The following is a 24,865-nucleotide window of genomic DNA, read 5'->3' as shown; positions in this document are numbered from 1 at the left end:
GAAATTACGGGGTTCCCATACAGGGTGGCGCTAATCCTTCACTTATATCAGTATTTATATTATACCTATAAATGCCCACCGACATATTACACTATATGTAGGTACTTATATATGGCTGGAGTTCCGACACAGGGAGCTTGGTTTATGGCCGTTTTATAGGGGTTCATCGGAAGGAACTTATTGATTTTGACAGGTCACTTGTATGTCGTAATTCTATCTTTACTCCGGTGTTCCGGCTACCGATAATCCGTTGATAGGGTGGAACATTTTACTTGCTTACTTTTTAAAATGTACCTATACTTATTTACTACAAGTATTAAACATACGAGAGTTACTTTATGTAAATATCTACTCGTACTGCAAGTTTTAAGAATTTCGATTTTTTAACCAGAATTGCAATGGCATTATAAATCGGAGTCATAAAATTAGTAGGTCAAAAAGTCGCCCCGATTATAATCCGATGCATTTTTACTTATTTTGTGACCCCATTTGAATGCTATTCTTCTCAAAAGTGTATACCTCTATAAAATAGTAGCAATATATAACTTATGAAACATGTAAAGTGAATAAAATTCTTTAGGTCGCCCTTAATGATTTAGGTTAGGTATGTCCATGATTTTCCAGAAATTTTAGATAGGTATTAGTATTTTTAAAGAAAGACAATAAATCGTAATTTTCCTAACCCGTCCAGATTGTTGAGCAAGTTATCGCCATTCACGACGAATGCGAGGCCAGACGATATGTAAGTGGCCAATACCTACTGGCACCCTCCGCTTCGTGAGCTTAGCGACCCTAGCAATGAGCACGACTTACCAAGCCGACTGATGCCTGATAGTGAGTGGTTGATGCGGCTTTCAAGTCACAAGAAAACTGTATCATAAAACATACGAAACGTACAGTTTTAAGTCAGTAGATTTAAAATTAACTTAGAGTTAGACCAAGAAAATCCTGCAGCGATTTTGATAGCCCACGAAGTGCAAGTGTTATTTTAAATTGAAATTATGACGTATAAATAACACTTGCACTGTGTGGGCTATCAAAATCGCTGCAGGCTTTTCTTGGTATAACTCCAATCATATTTAAGCTGCAGGTACTTGTCAATGATATACATTAATAACTTTAAAGGAAAAAATGTAGGTACCTACTGAAGTATTTTCATGACATACTTATCATGAGAATGAGATGAGGTGAGCATTATAAATTTCTTGATTGACAATGGAGATGTGAAAATGTCAATGACAAGTAAGACAATTGTCTTAGAAATGTTCCATGGTCTTTTAAATAAATAATAAGTGTTACTGGCCAGTATTTTTAATTAATTTCAACCAAAGTTTAAGATACTATAACATGCACAAGCGACTTGAATGCCACATCAATCGATAACGCATTAAACAAACCGATACCTACGTAATTGGTGCGGTACCGCATCGCATATCACAAAACTATGTTTGCAAGTTGCATAGTATTGATTAGTTCACGAATGCACAGCTGGACGAATAGGCGTCACCGTAATGCTAAACCATACACGTAATTTGATACTTTGTACTGTCCGAAAGATAGAGAAGCTGATTTATTTTATTATGTACCTATGCATGTTATTCTTTTGTGGAGTCTCTTTGCCACAGTGTATTGAGGAGACCGTGAGTTTTGAGCCAGCTTAAGTGACAATAAGCGTATCTATAATTTCCTTTAATTTCATTAAAAGAACTGGTTAAACCATGTGGCACCTTTTTTATTTGAAATTTAAATATTATTTCATTACGTTTTTCGGCTAACTCGCTTTCGAAACTCACGGTGGGGTTTCACGAACAGACCACACACTGTACACTGCAATCGTGTAACACGCTGCATCTATTATAGGCGACCGATCATTGCCTCGAGCTCGTCAAGCTCTCACAAGTCCATGCAGATGCAGGACACAAAGCACGAGAGAGAGGAATCTGACCCTGACAAACGGGGGCATAAATGGAGGCACGTCCAAGCTGTCATGGCATACTACCAGGCTCTCAGGAAAATAAAAAGGTTCGATTTGAGGGTTCGGTAAAGCCTCGTTGTCGATTGTTTGTTTGTTTTGGTTTCCGACTAATGTGCTACCTTCGTCTGTGTCTAGGCCTTCGGGAATGATCTCACTGGATATGTGTGTTTCTTGTGAATATTGTCTTACTAGCTCACCTTAAAAGCGATTCTACTTTCCTACTGTCACTTGGGAGACCAATATGTATTCAGTGTTTATTACTTGTTTAATTGCATCTGAACGTTTAAATATTTGAATAGATTTATTAAAACTTTAGTATTAAGCTCCTGACTTTAGATGCAGTTTAGTTCTAGTTTTAGATACTTACGTGGATTTTATAGATACAGACTCACTAATATCTTACTCTACAAATATACTTTTTATATTTATGCAATTTTGTTTATCTAGTGTGAATACTGCATAGTCGCATGTAAATACAGGTAGATGATTGTTTGCACGTATATAAATTACATTTCAGTATAAATAAAGTCTGGAAAGCACAACTAAATAAAGATATAAAAGTGTGTATAGCGGCATCTTTGAAATTACGATTGATTTGCATTGTGTGTGTTTATTTACAAATTTCAAATTTCAAACCAATTCAAATTTAACGAACTATCTTTGAACTTATTGGCAAAACTTTTGTGAACATCTAACTTGAAATCTTTCTTGAGCCAAATTTAACTTTCCGACAGCATGACAACTTTGCTTGACAATGCCCTAAATCTGTTGAAACATCTGTCTAACTTGTATGTGTGTCATATGCAGAACAAAGTCGAACCAGCGATGGATGAAACTACGAACGACGGTGCAGTTGAGCTCGGCGATGCAAATGAAAAAACCTCCTCTGAAGAGAGAAGACTCCTTCCTGAAGAAATTCTCCACTCGCCACATACCAGAAACACAGGAAACTGTGAGATTTTGCTATCATTTCCCTGATTTATGAGCATGTTTAATGATTTTCACCCATCCTTTGTAAGTCGGTCATGTAAATGCAGAAATGGATTTTGAATGATACCTACTCTCAGATTAACACTTGGTTGCCCCGATTACACCAAAAGATAATACGATGTCAACTTGATAAAAAATATTTTTTGTGTTTTAACAAATGGACTAAACGCTAGTTTCTAAATCTAATTTATTTGTGAGCAATTACTAAAAGTTGTTTATACTAACAACTTTTTTGTGGAGAGTTATATAACTTTTCTTATAAATCAAATAAGCCTTTCGGTTTTGCAATTTAATGTAAATAAATTATGGGCAATCTTTTGTAACGATTGTAAATGTAGGTAGTTCGCATGCAATGTACGGAGTATTGATCTATTGATATTATTTACTACCATCATGCAACTTCAAAGACAGTTTTAAGGTCGACTGTACATCTATTTGTAGTCTTCCTAACGCCTAAAATATAATTTTTTCAAACAAATTTTATTATACCTATGAGTATGTTAGTAAAATATGGCGCAAAAACCCCGCTTTTAAAAGAATTGAAATTTGAAACTACCTATTATGTCGGTACTATCGATATAAGTTATCAAATATAAATATAAGGCATAGTTAATGCATTGCTATTCTTTGAGTTTCGTGTAGATATCCTAATTTTATCATTGAATTTATTATTTTTAAAAATTAAGTTGCAGGTAATATTAATCCTAATGTTAAAATTATGATTGTATTATGTTTGTGATTAATTATTTAAATAATGGGGTGAATTCCGTCTTTTAAACCCGTATCTTATATTTTAAAAGATTTTTCGAGATTTTGTAAAACTCTGACTAAATTAACTCTTGCCAAAGTTTTTTAATCAATATTTATGCACCAAATTGCTCACTAGCTCCATTATTTTTTCTTAGTAATATCACTTGAACGAAACTAATAATAAGAGATCTTACACATTCCAACACAGTTAATCTGACATCGATTTTCCTACAATCTGTTTGTTTTATTTGCACCAACTAAATCGAGGCCGCCATCAAAATAAATCTCAATTACCCCCAGGTAGAAGACACGGGGTCGGAGGGAGCGACCGGTGACCACCGGTCGACGAACCGACAGCGGCGGAGGAAAGTGCGAGCGCCGAGGACCGTCGTCAACCCTGATGAGAACTTCTATTTCTACTGGTTGTGGGTCATCACTGCGTGCGTGCTGTATAATCTGTGGACGCTCATTGTGAGGCAGAGCTTTCCTGAGTTGCAGGTGAGTTTTGACCTTTATTTTTAATTTATGGGGTGATTTATCTTTTAAAAGCATAAGCGATTTTAGCTAGCTTGTAAAAGATCCGGTGGAACAATAATAGTAAGTACTTTCCAACTAGTCAAAACAACTCCTTATTTTAGAACTGTCAAAATGATTTGCTAATACGGAATTTATATGAAAACGAATCTAGTGACGTCACGGTCAACTCACCTACTTTTTATATTTCTATTCGATTTATTAAATAGAAATTGTGATTAAAAATAACTGCTATCTATGTTTTTCTAATAATAATCTGGTGCTTTATTTAGTGCATGGTGTGAACTGTGAAATAATTTATTTTAAGTAGAGGAAATTTCCCTATTTACACTTATATGTTTGGTATGAAGGTATGATGGGCAGGAGCAACATCGTATTGAAACTACAACAACAACAACACAACAACAACAACATATTGATAGGAGCAACATATTGATTTAACATTTACACTGTACTGTGCATTTACACTAATATTTATACTGTGGGACATTATTATCAGTCTATATATATGTGTGTAGTATGTTTGTTCGTTTGTATTTTTTATTTTCGTTTACAACTATTTTAAGTCCGTTCCATATTTACCTGCTTAACAACTTTCTAGGGTACCTAAATACCGGACCCCTTCTTTCTTTTACACAGTTTGTCATTTCATCATACCACATTAATAATCATAATATCATAATATAAATTTATTTTTTTCTTTATAAAAAAAATATCATTCATTTTGCAAACCATGTGTAAGTATCGAAATATGAACCCGTAGGCCTGACTTGCCCGAATCAGAGGGTTTATTAACTTAATGGGGTACGGGCTACAAACACGATGGATTGGATAACACAAAGCGTAACAAATATTAACCCTGATGAAAACCCTAATACCCACGTGAATTTACAAGGTTTTGCACGAATAAAATAAAATTGTCCATGGTTCAGTAACTCAAATCATCTTTAATAACTACATACCTAATTTTCTCAGCTCATCGATTATATATTACTGATCGTAAAAGTAAAAAGACCCAACTGAAATGTTGAATCATGCAAAAAATCGCTTCAGTAGAAACGGTTTCTGCTTACAACATAAAATTATTGAAAGAAATATTATATACGTCGGATTAACTGAAGTGAGAATATAAATACCCGTCGTTACCCACTCAACCGTCCGAGACCGTTCAGCTGCTTAATTCTAATGTGAACTCTACCCCAATGTAATACAATATAGAATTGTATGCCACACATAATCAAAAATCAAACGTATACTAGTTGTTTTAGGAGATGTGCTTGATGTAAAACTAGTAATGACGGTACTGAACAGTCCAGTACGGTTACCATCAGTTTGTCACTGACATAAACGCCGTCGAGAACGTAATTTACTTTTCTCAAACATGCAATGAAATATTGATGTTATGTTCCTTATAATAGGCTGCGAAGTATGACGTTTCAGGTGCGGCTAGGACAAAAGGTATTTAATGGAATTTCATACAAATCTTGCAGGCCTAGGCCGGCAAAGTCCTCTTTTTTAATTTTCATTTCACAGATATTTGTGACACAGCATCGTGGCATTCATCCATAAAAAAAAACTAGAGGCAGTATTGGCTTTATGGTTCGTAATGACACTGCCACTACGCCTATAAAAAAAACAAAAAACAATGTTTGCTATAATTTGCAGTTTTATTTGTATAAAATCAACATGAACTTAATAAATAATACATTATTAACCAAATTTTATAATTTTAAATCATAAATTTAACTACACAAATAAAAACATTTAAAATATTTCATCTAAACGTTAGCGGTAAAAAGGTCTACTCAAACACGCGTAGTTATTTTTTTTTAAATTGTTATGGAGGTAAAGTTGAAAAATTTTCATTCTGTTTTATTGGATTAATGATGCGTTGTTGATATTTTTACTTTAATATGAGTTCCGACGAAATAATGAAATTAATTGTAATCGTAGGTGTTGGAATTGGCAGCGTAAGCAGAATTGATTTTAAATAACTTGCTGCCTCTGCCGCCAAGTCAAAGACGAAGTATGTATATGGTTGCTTATGGCAATTTTATTATTTGATAAACTAAGAAAAATGGCTTACAGTTTATTAGAAACAGTTTTGTGGCATATTTTAAATGAATGTAACTACAAATTCGTCAACACTGTGGAAATTATACTTATTTACTCCATGCATAAAGCAACGATGTATGTGAAACATGATATCAATATGAAAGACTATGTAAACTTATGTGACGAAAACGACAGTTAGACGGATACAAGGCGAAAAAATCAAAGATACATGAAAATATACGGGTAGTAAAAATACACGACTCGTGTAAAACATACGCGTGATAATGATATAGGTACGTGTTGGTTATATTTTGGGTGTAGTTTACTTTTAGTTTTTTCTATTTTAAACAAAACTTGGGTTTCGTGGATTTTTTATTTTATTTATTTCATTGCATGTTTGAGAAAAGCACTATACATACCTCGGCGGGAAATGGGGTTGCCCGCGCTCAGACCTATCCGGCCTCGCTTCGCTCGGCCGTCTATATGTCTTCGGCCGGCAACCCCTTTTGTCCCGGCCTCTGTAGTAATGTACTATTCTATACATCCCGTTTGCACTAATATGCGAGTGCGAGCGAGATGTATAGAAAGTAAATTACGTTCTCGACGGCGTTTGCACTAATATGCGAGTGCGAGCGAGATGTATAGAAAGTAAATTACGTTCTCGACGGCGTTTATGTCAGTGACAAACTGATGGTAACCGTACAGAATCTGATATTGAAAGCGAGTAGTATCTAAGTCGCATGCCGTTCAATCCAGGCTTATATAAGTTCCTAGAAAGTTACGACTTACGACAATCATTTGATATTTGCCTCTCGCTTTTCAGTGAATGAAAATATAGGTAGTTAGACTAGATGTGAGTTTACGCTAAATTTTGGGATTAAATACACTTCTTAATTGAGACACTTTGTGTGAAAAGTTGAAGACTATAAATTCATGTGATGTTTTTACTCTTGAGTATAGTTATAGTTCGTAGCTTTGTAACAGAGCCCGGCGGCTAATCCTATTGTCTATTGTTAAGTAAAACCGCACGTGCTACTTACCTGCAAAAAAGGGTCATACTTATTCTATTTGGCACCTGAGCGCGGGCTAGTCCAACGCTCAAAAAACCAGCGTAGGTGCGCTCTCCGATAACGCGCCTTTGTTACGCATCTCGATGACACATTTTAGACTGGTTCTGTAGTTTTCGACTCGCCGGCACTCAGTAACCGAAGTACGCAGGTGATTGTGGCACCGTGGCACGAGCGGTTTTACTTAACAATAGACAATAGGATTAGCCGTCGGGATCAGTTCGAAAACTACGAACTATAACGGAGGTCTGTAAGAATGCAACCAGGAATAATGTATATATATTCTATATTCAGTTAGCCAGTTATTAAGGTGAAGTTCCATTTATAAGGATCGCGTAAGACCAATTTCATACAGGACACCAACGCCTTGCTTTAGAATTAGGCGTTGAAGTTTCCACAACTGCTCAACTAAATAAATCTAAGATAAAGTTATCAATAAAGTATAATACAATGAGAAGTATTTCTTATTTTCAAAAGATACATTTTACTCCAGTGAGCAAATAGCACCATAAATATCTCACTTGTTCAGATCTTCTCATACTCGTACTTTTATACACGTGTTATATTATATCGATTGTCTCCTGTTTACAAACAGGGCCAAATTGTTATTCCTCAAGGACGATATCATTATTCCGACAAAGCTACAAAATATATCCACCGAAATGTTTTCGCAACTGTTGCCACCGGTCTCGGCGTACCTATTCTATCCTCTAGCCGCCCATTCGTCTAACCTTGCCAAGCAAAATTAAATTTTATTTTGTCAACACAAAGTTCAAATTAGAACGGAACAGGAGACCTTTTTATATGTCTCTGGGCGGCTAGAGGCTATACTCAGGCAAGCACTCGACTCAGAGCGGCTACCGCGAAAACCGAAATTCGCAAATTGCGGGGATCTTTCCCTTTTACTCCAACGAAGGCGTAATTAGAGTGACAGAGAAAAATCCCCGCAATTTGCGAATTACGGTTTTCGCGGTATCCGCTCTGGATGCCAATGTAAGAGGCGCCTCGCAGGCGCGAATGATTGTATCGATAAAATAAACGCACTCTTTAACACCAATATCGGATAGTTTTTTGTGACCATGACATTCAGAGGGCTTACCGCGAACCACGTTCGACGTGTTGTCTCTCTGCCGCACTTGTAAATTCTTACGTAAGTGTGACATCCCTGGCAATACGTCGAACGTGATTCGCGGTAAGCCCTCAGAAGTGTTTTCGCGAAGCGACCAGAACACAAACCCCGGATTCAACGACCCTTTCGCTTTTTACGTTTTCTTCTTTTGAATCTGAGTGACGGAGAGCTTCATTTGAAATGTCGTTCGCTTTTAAAATTAATAAAAGGGGTTGCAGTATTTGAAAGCTTTATTTTATCTTTTAGGATCGAAGTGAAGGCATTCTTAATAAAAAAAAAATAAAAGTATGTTTATAAAATACTGAAATTGGATCAGAAAAAAAACTAAAGTAATGGTGACAAGAATACTAAGTACTACAATTATTACGATGTTTCTGCGAAGCGCTTATTTTCAGTCAATTATTTTTACAAAACCTTTTCAATGCAAAGGTAAATACTAGAGATGCACCGAATATTCGGTTACTATCCGGTATCCGGCCTATCCAGCCATGATTTTAATATCCGGCCGGATACCGGATAGTAAAATTGCTTGATTTTGGAGTAAACTGATTGGATTTAAGAAACAGTCTTGATCATAATCGTACTTGTTTATTATTTTTAAACAATTTAAACATCCCACTGTGCACGCGCACTCATTTCGAACCTAGAAATGAGTCCGCGCGAACGTTCACTACGAAACAGGTGAAACCTGCAGAGTGCGCACCTGTTAAACCGAAATGTAGGTACCTACTTATATAGTTCCGCTGGCCGAGTATTCGGCGGCCGGATACCGGATATTCGGCCGATGGTCAGGCCGAATATCCGGTATCCGGTCAAACAACCATCCGTTGCATCTCTAGTAAAAACATTTCTAAATCAACACTTCGTTTCTAAAAATAACCTGTTCACCTAAATCAGCAATGAAGTCATCTATGGGACTTACTTTCATTATTTCCCAAGACGCGGGCTAAGTAAATAAGAAACGACAGTACGATCTTAAATACTCCCTTGAGAGCCACTTCGGCTGTGGACAGCTCTTCTCTAACACTAGCATTTGGTGAAACAATTGCCAAGACACTTTCACCTCTATACCTTAATTTGTAAAGACTTGAATAGTTTTTAGTGTCAGCAAAGATAACTTTGCAACTACGTGTGCAAGAGTTTGAGTAAAACATTGTACTGAAATGCAATTAAATTAGCTGATCTTTTTTGTATTGGAATGGATTTTCTCTTAAAGTCTATTTCTATGCAGTTGATTGGATAGTTTTCTCACCTTTCAACTTTAATTGACTTAAATCTTCTTCGGTACATTTAATTTCAGTACAAGTATCACTTAAGTAATTGAGCACTTGAATGAAAGCAATACATTACTGATTCGTGATTTCTTTAAATAAAAGCTTTTAAGAGCGCTTGTGAGACTGTTGCTACTAAGTAATAAAATGTAGGTAAATTTTAAAGTCGTTATTTTAAAAGCATTATACGTAATTTAATTACTAGGTACCGCCGAGTATTTGCATACCTATTAAACAACGTTCAATTCTGGAAAGGCAACTAACAAAGTTTCGACCCTAACTTTTAATGATCAATGGACCATTCTTAATAGATAAAAAAACTTTAACAATTAAAAATGTAATGGTTACTTAATCGTACTTATACGTATTTTATTTACTCTATAGATGATCAGAAACGAAAGAGTATTTATTCTATTGTTCATCACTAAAATAATGCGTACTTAAAGACGTCTAAAAATATTTCGCACATCTAAATCGATAATACACTGTCCGAATGACCTAAATAAACAAAACAAAATCTGCGATAGTTAAAGAACGAATTCTTAAAAAGCGTTACAGTTTTTCTACGCTCTTGAAAGGTTAATCTTAAAGATAATACACTAAGGTTGCATTTACATCTAAAGAAACATTGAGATACGCCTTTGATAGTAGTGTATCTTCAGTCGTAATGACATAAAACACATTTCCACCATACTGCCGGGTCCATTTATGGCGCCTAATGAACCGTGGCCGCTCATCAGCGAAAAGAATGTATGCCCTTACACGTTAGGAGGGTTGGTGCATACACGTCATAAATATTTATACACAATCCGTATTCTACCTTATTTTGGAAACTTTGCTCACTTGATTTATGCTATTTAAATTTCTTTCATCAATATATCAAAAGTGACGGAGAAATGCAACGCAATAAATAAATAAAAAACCGCAAAGTGTGCAAAAATATTATACATAGCTCCAGATAGGTTATAGACGAAATTAAAGCGCTTACCTTGTACAAATTGTACAAGTTGCCTTTAGTTGCGCCTAGGCGATATCATTAAAAGTGTGTTGAAATATTAACCGCGCAGAGCAAATGACAATAGCAGTTTAAATATTCTGGTTTAAGATAAAGATAAAGATAAAAAATAGTTTATTCAAGTAGGCATATTACAATGCGCTTATGAACGTCAAATAAATTTACCGGCTCCAACCGTACACCTCTGCCCCGAGAAGATTTAAATCCCCCCTCAATTGGAGGAGGGTATCCCAATATGGGACCGGCAACAAACTCGGCGGGACACATCTTTTCAAAACATTATTACATCTTATAATTAACATGCATTACGAGTAATTAATACAATTTAAATTACTATAGAATTCATGCAATTATACTCAGTGAGTACATAACTTTATAGAATTTGATATAAAAAATAAAAATATATGCACATGAAATCACAAATACGTAGCTCTTTCAGAAAACAAATCAAATCTTACAAAAGGAAAAGAAAATAAAATCAATAAAAGAAATGAGAATACATATTATATGAATCTAACTGATTGTTATGAGATGCTTTCATACAATTTGATGTGCTTTCTTACCTGAGCTGAGTCACCTTTAACTCTACACATAATACAATGTTTTTAATTGCTACTTGTCGTTATTACAGTTTCTGGTTTGGACCATGCATGTTTGTCTGTCAAGTAGTCCTCGACTCTGTAATAAGCCTTCAACATCAATGACTTTTTTAAGTAATTCTTAAGAGCTGGAAAGGGTAATCTTAAAGCATCCTCAGGTAACTTGTTATAAAAATGAATGCATTGCCCAACGAATGACTTCTGTACTTTACGAACACGAAACTTTCTGATAGCAAGCTTATTTTTATTTCTAGTATTATAGTTATGGACATCAGAATTCTTAGTGAAGGAGTCTAGATTCTTAACAACATAAATAATACTATCATATATGTATTGGGAAGCTACAGTTAAAATATTAATTTCTTTAAAAAGTTCTCTTAATGATTCACGCACCCTTAAATTATATATAGAACGAATGGCTCTCTTTTGTAAGACAAATATAGTCTGTATGTCAGCTGCTTTGCCCCAAACCAGAATACCATATGACATTACACTATGAAAATAACTATAATAAACAAGGCAAGTTTAAGAGCCTTTCAACGTGCACACTAGCGCCACAGCTAAATAATCGTGATTATTTAAATTTAACGAAAGATATTGAAAAAAGGGGGCCGCTACGTACTGTATTGTGTATTTACGTACCTTTTGAATATATCAAACTAGTTTTTATGTTGCTGGTTTCGTCGATCTAGGAACTTAAAACAAAAATGGCCGTTTTAACTTTGGACGCATAGATTGACAAATCCAGCAACATAAAAACTAGTTTGATGTATTCAAAAGGTACTTAAATACACAATACAGTACGTAGCGGCCCCCTTTTTTCAATATCTTTCGTTAAATTTAAATAATCACGATTATTTATCTGTGCCGCTAGTGTGCACGTTGAACGGCTCTTAATTAGTGTTTGTTTGTGACAACCTACCATAGTCTAATAAAACATGGTCTTCTCTTCCCAGAGTGACACAAGACTACGTCACAATAACATGGCCGCTATATATAGCGCTATCGCATATTATCATATAGCGCTTTCGCTTGATGACGTAGGCTTGTGTCAGTCACGTGACCATGAAAAGACGGGAAGAGAGTACCAGGCGGAGTATATTATTATACCATGCAACCTACATAAACCAAAATGGTAATGGTAATGGTCGGTAAATAAAGGTAATTGAATATAATTCGCGTTAGACCCGTCTATAATGTGAGTTAATATACTACATAAACCAGACAAGAAGTACATATTATCAATCAAAGAACTTAACATAGTACGGTTTAAATTTTGAACTCGAAAACCTTGTCTGTGTCTAAAACATACAAAGTCTTTTTAGGTATCTACTCTTATCTATAATATCTTATCTATATAAATGTTCATCTCCATCTGTCACTATATACCGGGTGTGGCCTGTAACATGAGCAAATAATTAAAACATAGATTGTACTCCTCAAACGGTGACACTTTTGTTCAACAAGTTTTAAAAATTATGAAGTATTTAGACTCCCTATTTTTCATACAAAATAAATATTATCTTCAATGGACGCCATCGCCACGCCATATCATCGTGATTGACGTTGCTTGTCAAGCCTTACACATAACAAAATTCGCAATACATTTCGTCTTTGAACCTTTAAAGTGTATTAAAAATCAATGTACAAGTTATTTTCAAAAGTCGCTGAACAAACGTTGATCAATATGAGGAGTACAGCCTACCGTTAAATTTTTTGCTCATATTACAGGCAACACCCGGTATACACATAATACACACAACTTGAATATACCGACCGATTCTGAGGGCCTACCGCGAACCACGTTCGACGTGTTGCCTCTCTGTCGCACTTGTTAATTCGTACGTAAGTGTGACAGGGAGGCAACACGTCGAACGTGGTTCGTGGAAGGCCCTTTGTAGTTTGCGTGAAACTTAATAATACTGCGAATTCGAGAGCTTAACTGTTTACGCCAGATCGCGTTAACACAGAAAACGCATTTATTTACAGCCATCTGCTTTTTAATTAATTCGATGCTCATTTAATTAAGTTTGCCACTTTATTGTGACAGATAATGATGAAATAACATGGTTGCAACGTGAGTACCATACCTACGTGACCACCTTTATATGAGATAGGTAAATTTAAACAGATCTTCGGTTGCCCTACGCTATAATATGCGTATTAAAAGAAATATTACTATGAATAATAGGTGCTTAAGCAAGTTCTGACGACCTGGTAAAGGTCGCAGGAGTCCGCTGGATGCGGGTGGCGCAAAACCGGTAAATGTGGCACTCTTTGGGGGAGGCCTATGTCTAGCAGTGGACGTAGTCTGGGTGATATGACGATGTTGAAGCAAATACTTCGGATTCTCATACTGCATAGCCAAATAGTTATTTTATCAACGCACTTGAAGAAAAACTCACCCCTTAGTTAGAAATCTTAAAGTTTGGAAAACAAAAGCGGTTCTTACTCGTATGTATTAGCAGTGATAACGAACATACAACGCAGAAAAGTAAATAATTAGACAGCACTCTAACCTCGTGCCGCCCACCGTACAATATTATGGCCAAGGAAGTTAGAATCTTGTTGTTGTATCAATTAGGTTGAATTTCATTTGTTCGTAAATTACGAGACAAATGAAATGCTACCTACTTTGTTTTTAATTAAGGTTGACATTCCATCGAAACTGAGTGTACATCCTAATGTACATTGGGCGGCAAGAGGCTAAAGCCTTACAGAGCTTGAGCCGTTGATAATGACTTTACTCGTTCACAAACTACCGCGAGATGGAACCATTCGCTGCAGAGGTTTAGCGCTTGAACGGTCTATTGAATACAGTACAACGAAGTGCAGCATTCGAACTTAAAAAATCGTATTTAATTGGGTATTGATTGGACTTCTGCCGTGTCACGCCCAACCACAGAATAAATAATAGTACTAAGTACAGAAGAATCACTCTCTAACAAAACGCGCCTGTTACGATCAGCAAAGATATGGCCGCTAGGCGGCGACAGCGCCACGCGCGGCTTATGGCAAACCCCAAAATTGGGGCCGAACGGATGTACTTTTAGCTACCTGTAGCAAGGCGACGAAATCGCGGAGTGAGACACGCCTGGCCCAACTCCGTTAACTCGATGAGTTACATGAGTTACGGATAACCAGTCTAAATCGTCTTAAAAACCAGTAAACATATATATTATCTTCTAAAATAAAATTTTGAAAATCTTCATTATTTACGGAGAAAAGCATATGACTCATTCTTTACCGGTTGGTGTGGTGAAAACATCTCTGAGCCGTTATTATTTCCCGTAGGACCTCCGCTAATCCGGGGGCTCGTAAAATTGGCGCTTGCGGCGATTTATTTGATTGTTCTCGAGTCTTTGAGGGTTGGTTAAATATTTTTGACACACGGTGTAAAGAATTGTAGAGCATTATTAGGTTGTGTGGAACTCTGTATTTATATTCTGATAGAATTGGGATGTTTCCTCTAAAATAAATAATTTCACACCATGCACGAAATAAAGCACCAGATAATTATCAGAGAAACATAGATAAACGCAATTTCTATTTAATAAATCGGATTAACATATAAAAAGTAGGTGAGTTGACCGTGAAGTCACTTATACTCGTTTTCATATATTTTAATTTCCTTATTAGCAAATTAGTTTAGTTACTTAGTTCTAAAAAAGAAGCTGGCTGCGTAGCCAACATGTCGCACTAATATAGAAGAGTGATAGAGAGACACAAAGCGATTCGATGGCGAAGCGATAGCGATTGACACCTTGGCTAGGCCAGCTGATTTGACTAGTAGGAAGTAGCCAATTGGCTGGGTATATTATTATAGTTCATCCAATAGGTAACAACACCAGAAGTCAAGTTTTGCTCACTGTTTCCCGTCGGAGTCACACCGTAAAAGTTGGGAGACAAAGCAATTTAAAGTTTTGCTTTTATCTATTTTCTGTTTACTCCAGTCAGTCCGTTGACCCTCACTATGACTACATATTAAACTAAACTATGAAGATTGAACATGGAATAATTTTACGGTTTAGACTCACTTGTTTTTAGTCACTCGCGCGACATGTTTCGGAGAGCCTGGGTCTCCTTTCCTTAAACCATAAAATTATTCAATGTTAGTATGTCTCACAACAGCTAATTCGATTAAACTATGAAGCTAGTTCGATAAAATTTTAATGATCGGATCAGCTCAAGAGCAATGTTATTGCATATTTTTTCATCATGTAGAAGAAAAATATAATTTATAACTGCTCCAAAAATAATCTTAAAGTAATAGTAAAATACTCATAATTGGTAATATTTTTAGTACACACAAAACTTTATAAGTATATATATTACTCCTACAATACAAACAACAGTTTGTTACAGTTTCTTAAGTTTAAGTTAAAGCTTAGCGAGTGTAAGTTTTAGAACTTTAAGACAAAACTTTGGTCTTATAAGATTCATTTAGATGAAACATTCTCTAGAGAAGTATAAATTATTTCATGAACCACTTCGGAATTTAGTTTCTAAGCCACAGAATAGCCACAAATACTTTTGAATTGAATTGCTAACACAATATTTAGTTTACTAACCTAATTAGGTAGGTACATATTTAACCCTTTAACCGCCAGAGTCTGATATATAAGACATTACATATCCAACTCATTTCGCCACAGTCTGATAAATAAGACAAAGATCTGATTTGGTTTTTACAGCACATTTATAACTCCCGTAACTATGCCAACCTTACTCTGTGTGGTACAATTACTGTCGGTGGCGACACGAGCACGCTCGATCAAAAATTGCTGGCGGTTAAAAGGTTAATGTCGTATTGTAGGCATTGTGGTATCGCCTAATTATTAGATTTGCTCAGAATCTGAAAGTGTAATGTTAATCGGTAACCATACTGGCAGGTTTTATTCGTTGTGGGTATATACGTATCATTATTAATCGTGGATGTTAATATAGGTATGTAAATATTTAATTGCCATCTCATACCTTTGTTAAAGTTAATCATTAATATAATTGAATAGAGAGTTGAAAAGAAAAGTTGGTATATTGATTTGGAAGTAGTTTAATAACAACCTTATTCAGACTATGTTTTTAATGTGTTTTAATATTTAGGGCCCATAGTAATAAACAAAGAACCTTTTTACTTTTTTCCTTGTAAAAGTGTTTGATTCTTCAATCTCATAGAGAAAATGAGGGGTTTCAATAGATAAGTCTTTAAAAATAATAATGGTTTTAAAGCCATCATAAAAATTATTTGTGTTTATTACGGTGTAAAATAACTAGTGTACGAAACAACTAAGAATAATGTACCCATTTACCTAATCGTGTTCCACAGATAATGTTCCACATATTCTGGCTGACGTGCGACGGCATCAGCGACGCAGTGTTCGCGCTGGACCTGGTCGTGCAGCTGCGAACAGGATATCTGGAACAGGGGCTCATGGTAGGTGTTCCATGACTTCTTAGTAGATGTTCCATACTCACGGCGGCATCAGCGACGCAGTGTTCGCGCTGGACCTGGTCGTGCAGCTGCGAGCAGGATATCTGGGACAGGGGCTCATGGTAGGTGTTCCATGACTTCTTAGTAGATGTTCCATACTCACGGCGGCATCAGCGACACAGAGTTCGCGCTGGACCTGGACGTGCAATTGCGAACAGGATATCTGGAACAGGGGCTTATGCTAGGTGTTCCATGACTTCTAGATGTTTCATGCTAGGGCGGCATCAGCAACGCGGTGTCATTCAACTTGGCCGTGCAGCTGTGGACGGGATACCTCAATAGGGGCTTATGGTGGGTGTTCCATAACTTTACTTACTGTTCCTAGCCTTCTGATATGTTAACGACTACGAAGTGAGCATGGTGTTCACCATCAACCTAAAAGGTAAAAGTCCATTTACATGGTTGAGTTGCTTGTACGATTTCTGACGAGATATCGTATGACATTATCGTAGGCAATTATTGTATAAAACTGCTTTAATTCATATTACCATTGAAGTAAGTTATCGAAGTTTTTAAGTGAAGTCAACAAAGAAAACACCGTGTAGGCGCGGACGTAATATCTGAAACACGACTCATGTTAAGAGTTCCACGAGTTATACTGCCCCATCACCCTAGAAAGCTAAGATAAGATTCCACAGCAGCAGCATTTGTATATTTTTACTGCTGATTGTAGATATTTTAAAACAGTAATTGTGCAGTTTTAAAAATTTCTGTGTTGGCTTCACTTAAAATCTCTTCGATAACTTACTTCAATGATATGATATAAGCAGTTTTATACAATAGTTGCCTAAGATAATGTCATACGATATCCCATCAGAAATGGTACAATAAACTCAACCATGTAAATGGACCTATAGTGCTTTAGCTCTACAGTCGGCTAAAACGGAACGTGATGTCTACGTTTAGACGAAACAGGTGACGCAAATGACTTGAGTCGTTCACATTCCGCCCCACTCATCCCTTGTACGTGATTTCCACAAAATATACCTTCAAGGTTTATTGGCAAAATTATAAGGTTATTTGAGTTATTTTTACAGAGTAAATAAATTGATAATAGTTGAATGTAACACTGAAAACTTTCAATAGCTAAGGTTGACGAAATATACCTAATGTGCACCGATCTCTCTTACAACGTCTACAGCAAATCGGTGCCAATTATATTTCGAATCGTCAACTATAATGTGTTTGTGTGTCAATTGTTGGCACCACTTAAGTTTGTAGTATACATGTAGTTGTAGGTAAATGTAAGTGTAAAGTTTTATAGTTATGACCTAACCTACTAATACTAATTCGAGTGTTAGACACTTTGTGACAGATCGATATACTACCGCTGTGACTTTTTCTAATGATTGTTCGAATTGTGTCGGGTATCTAAGGTAACAGTCAACTGTTTCTCTTTCTAGGTGTATGACTCCAAGAAATTAGCTAAGCATTACTTGACGTCGCGCTCCTTCCTGCTCGACATCGCTTCGCTGACACCCCTGGATCTGCTGCAGCTTAAAATTGGTGTCAACCCTATCATTCGATTTCCTAGATTTTTTAAGGTAAGCTATAACCAACTTTTGGGTTATACATAGATTTTGCGGCTCACTCCTGCGGACAACCATAACTTAGGAAAGGGTACCTTTAAGTGGTAGGGTTGAATCAGGGAAGCAAGATTCAAAACTATCCCTTAATTTTGAGAATGCTTTCACAGGAAAGACGTGACAAACAGTTATGGCCATATTTTATTATGTCAAACTTTTTCTAGCAAAAAATGAGAGCTTTTTGTTAGAAAAAGTTTTAGGTCTAGACTTTAACGCAGCTGCTGTTTCATAACTATTTTATTTAGCATTGTAAACGTTTTAATTTATAAAGGAATAGTGTAGTTCTACGGTTCAACTGGTAGAGCCTTAGCATTTTTATTTTAATACTTAATAAGTGTCCAATAATAGTTATTTGTTTTACAAGGGGGCAAAGTTGTTGTTTAACCGCTCGTGCTAATAATTGATACCCGAGCAAGCGAAAGATTCCAAAATTGAACGACGAGCGTATAGAGAGTGGTTCGAAAAATGGAATCTTGAGCGTTGCGAGGGTTTCAAAGCACGAGGGTTAAACAAAATTTGCCCCCGAGTGAAACACAACATTTTTCACCACACCAACCCGAAGCAAATTTTAAATGTAAAATATCAAACAAAATCAAACCAAATCAAATCCAAATCAATGTTATTAAATATTTGTCATCCAAAATCATCATTTCAAAGTCAATTCTACCAGCAAACATAAGAAACTAACTCAAAATTTGCATTTGATTACTTTGTCTCACATGTGAATAAAATGCAACTTTGCTATCAGTTTTCGAAGTGCAAAGTAAGCCTTTCCGAGCTGGTGTGGTGAAAAATTAATTATCTATGAGTCTTTTTGTAAGAAAGTTAGGTCAACGCCTCCGAGAAAAAAGCGGCGACCCCAGGTCCGGCGCATATTTAGTCCAGCACATTTCGCTGGCTGTTCAAAGAGGCAACGCCAGCAGCGTGCTAGGCACACTTAGCGCCACTTGCACCATTCCACTAGCCCGGGGTTAACCGGTTAAACCTGGAGTTACCATGGTTGCCAGCACAATTTGACACTAGGTTAACGGTTTAACCGCTTAACCCCGGGTTAGTGGGATGGTGCAAGCGGCCCTTACCCGGGTACCTATCGATCCTAGTCTGTAATTTTTTTATAATATTACTTTTTATATTTGTTATATAAATAAATGTCCAAAGTTCTAAATATAAAATACAAAAATAATCCGTATTACATTGAAAAAACTTTCTATGCAAATTTTAATTAAACCCAAATCCAATTTCTTACTCGGATTTCACAAATGTGACCAATAAGCGGAGATTTAAAACGGGGGAGCGCCGCCGTGAATCGCCATAATGGTGCGTATAAATCGAGACGTTTTCGCGAATGGCCCTGTCTCGCGGTGCTTAAGACTTCGCTCAATAACTGGTGGATAAACGAGGGTAATTTGAGTTTGCACTGACGTCATTTGTTTATTCAATGTCAATGTTACGCTTGGAGTTATCCGACTCAGAAATAATGGCCTTTCTTAGTTTTTTTTTTCATTTCGCGAATGTGTCTCGCTGTCCTTAAGACTTCGCTCAATAACTGGTGGATAAACGAGGGTAATTTGAGTTTGCACTGACGTCATTTGTTTATTCAATGTCAATGTTACGCTTGGAGTTATCCGACTCAGAAATAATGGCCTTTCTTAGTTTTTTTTTTCATTTCGCGAATGTGTCTCGCTGTCCTTAAGACTTCGCTCAATAACTGGTGGATAAACGAGGGTAATTTGAGTTTGCACTGACGTCATTTGTTTATTCAATGTCAATGTTACGCTTGGAGTTATGCGACAAAAATAATGACCTTTCTTAGAGTTTTTTTTTTTTTCATTTTACGAATGGCCCTGTCTCGCGGTCCTTAAGACTTCAATAACTGGTGGATAACCGAGGGTAATTTGAGTTTGCACTGACGTCATTCGTTTATTCAATGTCAATGTTACGCTTGGAGTTTTTTTTTTGCCAATTTATTCAGGATATATAACAGTAACACATAGGATTTAAGCACAGAAATAGAGTACAAAGAATAATAAAGTGTGACAGTGTAACAAACTTCGTAGCACTATGACGTAGCACTACAATGATCGCAGAATGAGCTATCGAGGACGCGTATTCTGATTGTAGTAACCGGTTATGAATTTGATCAAGATTCACATTTACTATGACATTACATTGATATAAAAAATATTTTTTTATTAATTATTATGACACCGTAAAAACGTATGGTGGGTTAGTAAATCAGTTTGTACCTTTGTACACAAATAAAATGATTCAGGACAAAAAAAGTAAGATTTATCTAAGGCCATGATCTTAAAACGTAGAAGTAAAAAACGGTTTTGAGAGTAAAACAATTACGACTTTTAGCTTACTTCAAAACCAGTTTATAGTAGATCATAAAATGGAGAAATGCTAAAGCATTTCCTTCTGTGAAATGGTATCTATTACTAACAATTTAAATTGTTCAAGTGAACTAATTTCTTCGAAGCAGTTATTTTATTTCCTTCACCTGCAAGAGGTTTTATAGTTGTATCTACTTTATTACTTTGACCGGTAAAAAACTTTTTCATATATCATGCTCTGAAAGTGGGTCGTTGTTGTTCTAAAAGGTGCGCAGAAAGTGATACGTTTATGCTCTAGTGCAGAAAAGTGGTGTACTCCTCTGCGTCCCCGTCCCACGAACAACTGGGTGGAAACAAAATGGAAAAATAGTGTCTTTATTTCCTCCCCCGTGAACAATTGGCAATTGTTTAATTTTACTAATCCCACGTTGATCCTTTTTTTATAAAAAATGATGTAAGTGAATTGTTAAAAACAAATTATTCTTGATTTCTTTCGTTGAATTCTATTTACTCGATTTCATAAGGCGGGAACCAAAAGGAATACACCAAAAATATTTTTTAAACCTTACACTTGCGTAAATGAGCAAAGGCAGAATCTTATACAGCCACAGTTAAACGTTTGTACGATATTAAATTGATTTTTAAAGTTATTTAGCACTATATTCATGAAAATAAAATAAAATACAAGATAAAAATTACTTATATTATTAATTAAATTGTTATTTAATATTTAAAATACTTTTATTATGTTATTACGTGGTGCGGCGCACCAAGGTCGGAGTGCGGTCCGGTAGTCTGTTGCGGCTTTTAGAAAGAAAAAGTATAAAATTAAAAAGTAAGAGGCAATCCCGCTGATTTTCATACTATAATGAACAAATCATTTTAAAATTACTGCAGTTTGTTAAAAAATGTGTGTTTTCGTAAATATTGCAATCCAAATGATTTTCGCTAGGGGTTATTATTATTAACCTTCACACATGAAAAGTCTCCGATTGCAAGTAAGTCCTAAGGAAAATAAACCATGGCCGTAGATCTATTAGATACTTCCATTACTGATTTTGCGAAATTGCCTTGTCTTGATTGGTTTCCTCGCATTCGATATGAAAAGTAGAGTGTTTAACTCGGGTGAAAGGCACCATTTCTGTCTCGGACTATTGGCGCTCTCACTGCGTTCGAGCGCCAAACTACCTCGACAGAAATGGATGTCTTTCAACTAGGGATGTACCGACTAGTCGCCGACTAGTCGGGAAAGCCGACTATCCGGCCTCATTTGTAGTCGGCGATTAGTCGGCGACTAGTCGGCAAAAATGGCCGATTAGTCGGCTTTTTATAAGTGACAGAAAAACAGGGCAAAAAGAAATAAACTGTACATATTTTCATAAGCTTTATACCTATTCTACCAAAATTTTTATGTAGGGTGCTCACGAAAACTTTTGTGCGAAATTATTGACCTTGTGGTCGCTTTTTTATGTCCGATTGTCCGGTCGCCGTGTGAAATATAACCGTAGGATTTTTTTATTAAATTTTTTAGCGTTACTATTACGATTGTTTTTAGGGTTCCGTACCTTTGGGTAAAACGTGATCTTATTACTAAGACCTCCGTCCGTCCGTCTGTCACCAGGCTCTATCTCACGAACCGTGATAGCTAGACAGTTGAAATTTTCACAGATGATGTATTTCTGTTGCCGCTATAACAACAAATACTAAAAAGTACGGAACCCTCGGTGGGCGAGTCCGACTCGCACTTGTCCGGTTTTTTTAGTGCATTTGAACCGAACTTAGACCAAACTAATGATTTGGCCGACTAGCCGACTAGTCGGCCGACTAATCGGCCGTCCGCGCGCCGATTAGTCGGCTAGTCGGCCAAATCAATAGTCGGTACATCACTACTTTCAACCCTTGGTTAACAATCTACTATACTTTCACATTATGGGTATGGTAATGTTCAGAATCAGAATCAGAATGCTTTATTTGTGAAATATAGGTATACATGGGTCTTAGGTATATAGGTACATTTGAGCGCTATGTTTTGCCGGTTGGCATACAAATGTCAAAGAGAGCGAAAATCTAAATTAATATTGCAAATGTCATAACTTATAAAATAAATTAATTACAGTTAAAATGATTATTAAGTACATTACATGTTTGATAATGAACTTGTTTAGTTTTGTATGGGGACACTTCTGACTTACATCATGTGCTCACACTATCACATCAAAATGTTACGTACACACAGTTATAGTCTTTCCATTTGTAGCTGGCCCCGCCTGTGTAAAAAATCGTTCGGTCACTTTAACCGGTTATTAGCGGTTAGCCGTAGGGGCCAGTTACAAACAGCTGCAATTTTGATTTGAATTTCCCATTCCGATTATAAAACAACAATGCTGACGCAAATGTCATATATCTCGGCAGCAACATCGGGATATCGATATTTGCGGCAGTAATGCAATCGGCAGTAATGTCACGCTGCAATACTGCTACAGTATTTCGAGTGCAGTCTAAATCCGAACGGTACCTTTAGTTAACCCAATAATGCTTATAAAACAGCGAAATGCTATACATGGAAGTATTCTGTCCGCTCAATTATGACCCAACGCAAACTACCCCGCGATAGGCGGTACTTACAAACTGCTCGATTGGCAATCTCAGTACGACCGAGATGACAGTCAGTGACAAATGGCTAAATTGATTTATAAAAACGACGTTTTTTGTAATTAAAAATATATTCATGTGTCGTGAAGTGGTGCAGAAGTTATTTTAGTTCATACCAAAGACAGTGGAATCACTTTTCACTTGTATTAAACAGATAATTTCAGTAGAATTTGGAAAAAACATGACGATTTGTTTTCAATACTACCGTGCTAAGCTAAAACGTAACAACTGCATACGACTTTCATAACAACATACGACTTTTTAAATTGCGAGGATAATAGGGATGGTGTTATGCTAAATGAAGTAGACTATTTTATTAACTTGTGTTTGGTTTAGGTATTTTCTATATAATTATAAATGTAGTAATAAATTCCTTCTTACAGATTTGTATTTTCCTTTTTTATTTCATGAGATGGAGCTATAAAAAAACTACCTAGTTATTTCAAATTAATAATCAAATTTGGTATTGTCATTTTACATTACTTTCGATTCAGATTCCCACAAGATGCTATTCGCAGAGAACTATGGAAAAAAGCTGTCCAATTAGAGAGACCATATATGTAGGTTCTCTCTCAAGCCATTTCCGTCAGTAGAAAAGAACGGCAAACATATTAACTCACATTATAGACGGGTCTAACGCGAATTATATTCAGTTTTACCTTGATTTACCGACGTAAATCAGTTTCGTTTCGTATAATGTGAGTTAATATGTAATCAAAACGCGAATGTTTAAAATATTATAAGAGCGGCAAATTTAGAAAAAGTAAGCGCGTGAACGGCTGTGGTCCTATACAAAATTTTAATTTTGCACCTTTTTCTACTGACAAACTTGCTTGACCGGCTATATACATATAAAATATTCTGAACTGAAAGTGGGGTTTTATTGTGACTCCGCCTGTTCAAATATTTTTGACCCGATTCGTGTACCCATGTAAATTTTGCAGACTGTATAGCCAGTCCGATTTCTAAGATCAATTTCGCCATACATTTACTATGGCGTACTTGATCTTAGAAAAACGGACAGACTATACCTGAACGTGACTTCGCACTGCCATGCAGATTGATAATAAAATACACAAAATACTTATTATAGCGGAATACATTTATACAACAATGATATATTTACTTATGTTGAGTTAGTCTGTCATGTCATAAGAACATTTTAACTAGTTATCTTTTAATCTGCATTAAATTATTATACGTGAATTATTTGACTGGTTCTTCACTGTATGGCATAAACCTATCCCTGTCCAAGTCATATTCTAATCAAATATGGACCGCGAACTCTCAGCGGCCAGTACGTACAGCAAGAAGGTTATTAGCGGATTAATGTCGCTGATTGGTAGTTATTGACATTATATGCATTTCATCTACACTTAGCTATGTACCATTAGTGTAATAAAGATGACTATTAT

The 24,865-nt window shown here is 36.1% G+C and overlaps 1 protein-coding gene across 4 annotated transcripts in view; it reads left to right on the top strand.

The window, feature by feature from the left end:
• The window catches only part of LOC134674334 (uncharacterized), a 121,048-nt gene that overhangs the window by 59,920 nt on the left and 36,263 nt on the right, over nucleotides 1-24,865 (top strand). For 2 of the 4 annotated variants that reach the window (XM_063532372.1, XM_063532370.1), the window contains exons 3-6: nucleotides 2,783-2,927; nucleotides 4,016-4,213; nucleotides 16,712-16,819; nucleotides 18,280-18,420. In XM_063532372.1, the coding sequence (XP_063388442.1) occupies nucleotides 2,783-2,927; nucleotides 4,016-4,213; nucleotides 16,712-16,819; nucleotides 18,280-18,420 (592 nt within the window). Of the gene's footprint in view, nucleotides 1-691; nucleotides 743-1,860; nucleotides 2,023-2,782; nucleotides 2,928-4,015; nucleotides 4,214-16,711; nucleotides 16,820-18,279; nucleotides 18,421-24,865 lie in introns of all 4 variants that reach the window. The other 2 variants (XM_063532368.1, XM_063532369.1) reach the window with 2 other exon arrangements.

This window comes from Cydia fagiglandana, chromosome 20 (genome assembly GCF_963556715.1).
Source record: "Cydia fagiglandana chromosome 20, ilCydFagi1.1, whole genome shotgun sequence".
NCBI classification, from domain to species: domain Eukaryota; kingdom Metazoa; phylum Arthropoda; class Insecta; order Lepidoptera; family Tortricidae; genus Cydia; species Cydia fagiglandana.
Note: the sequence above shows the minus strand (reverse complement) of the source record. Positions and strands in the feature narration are given on the sequence as shown.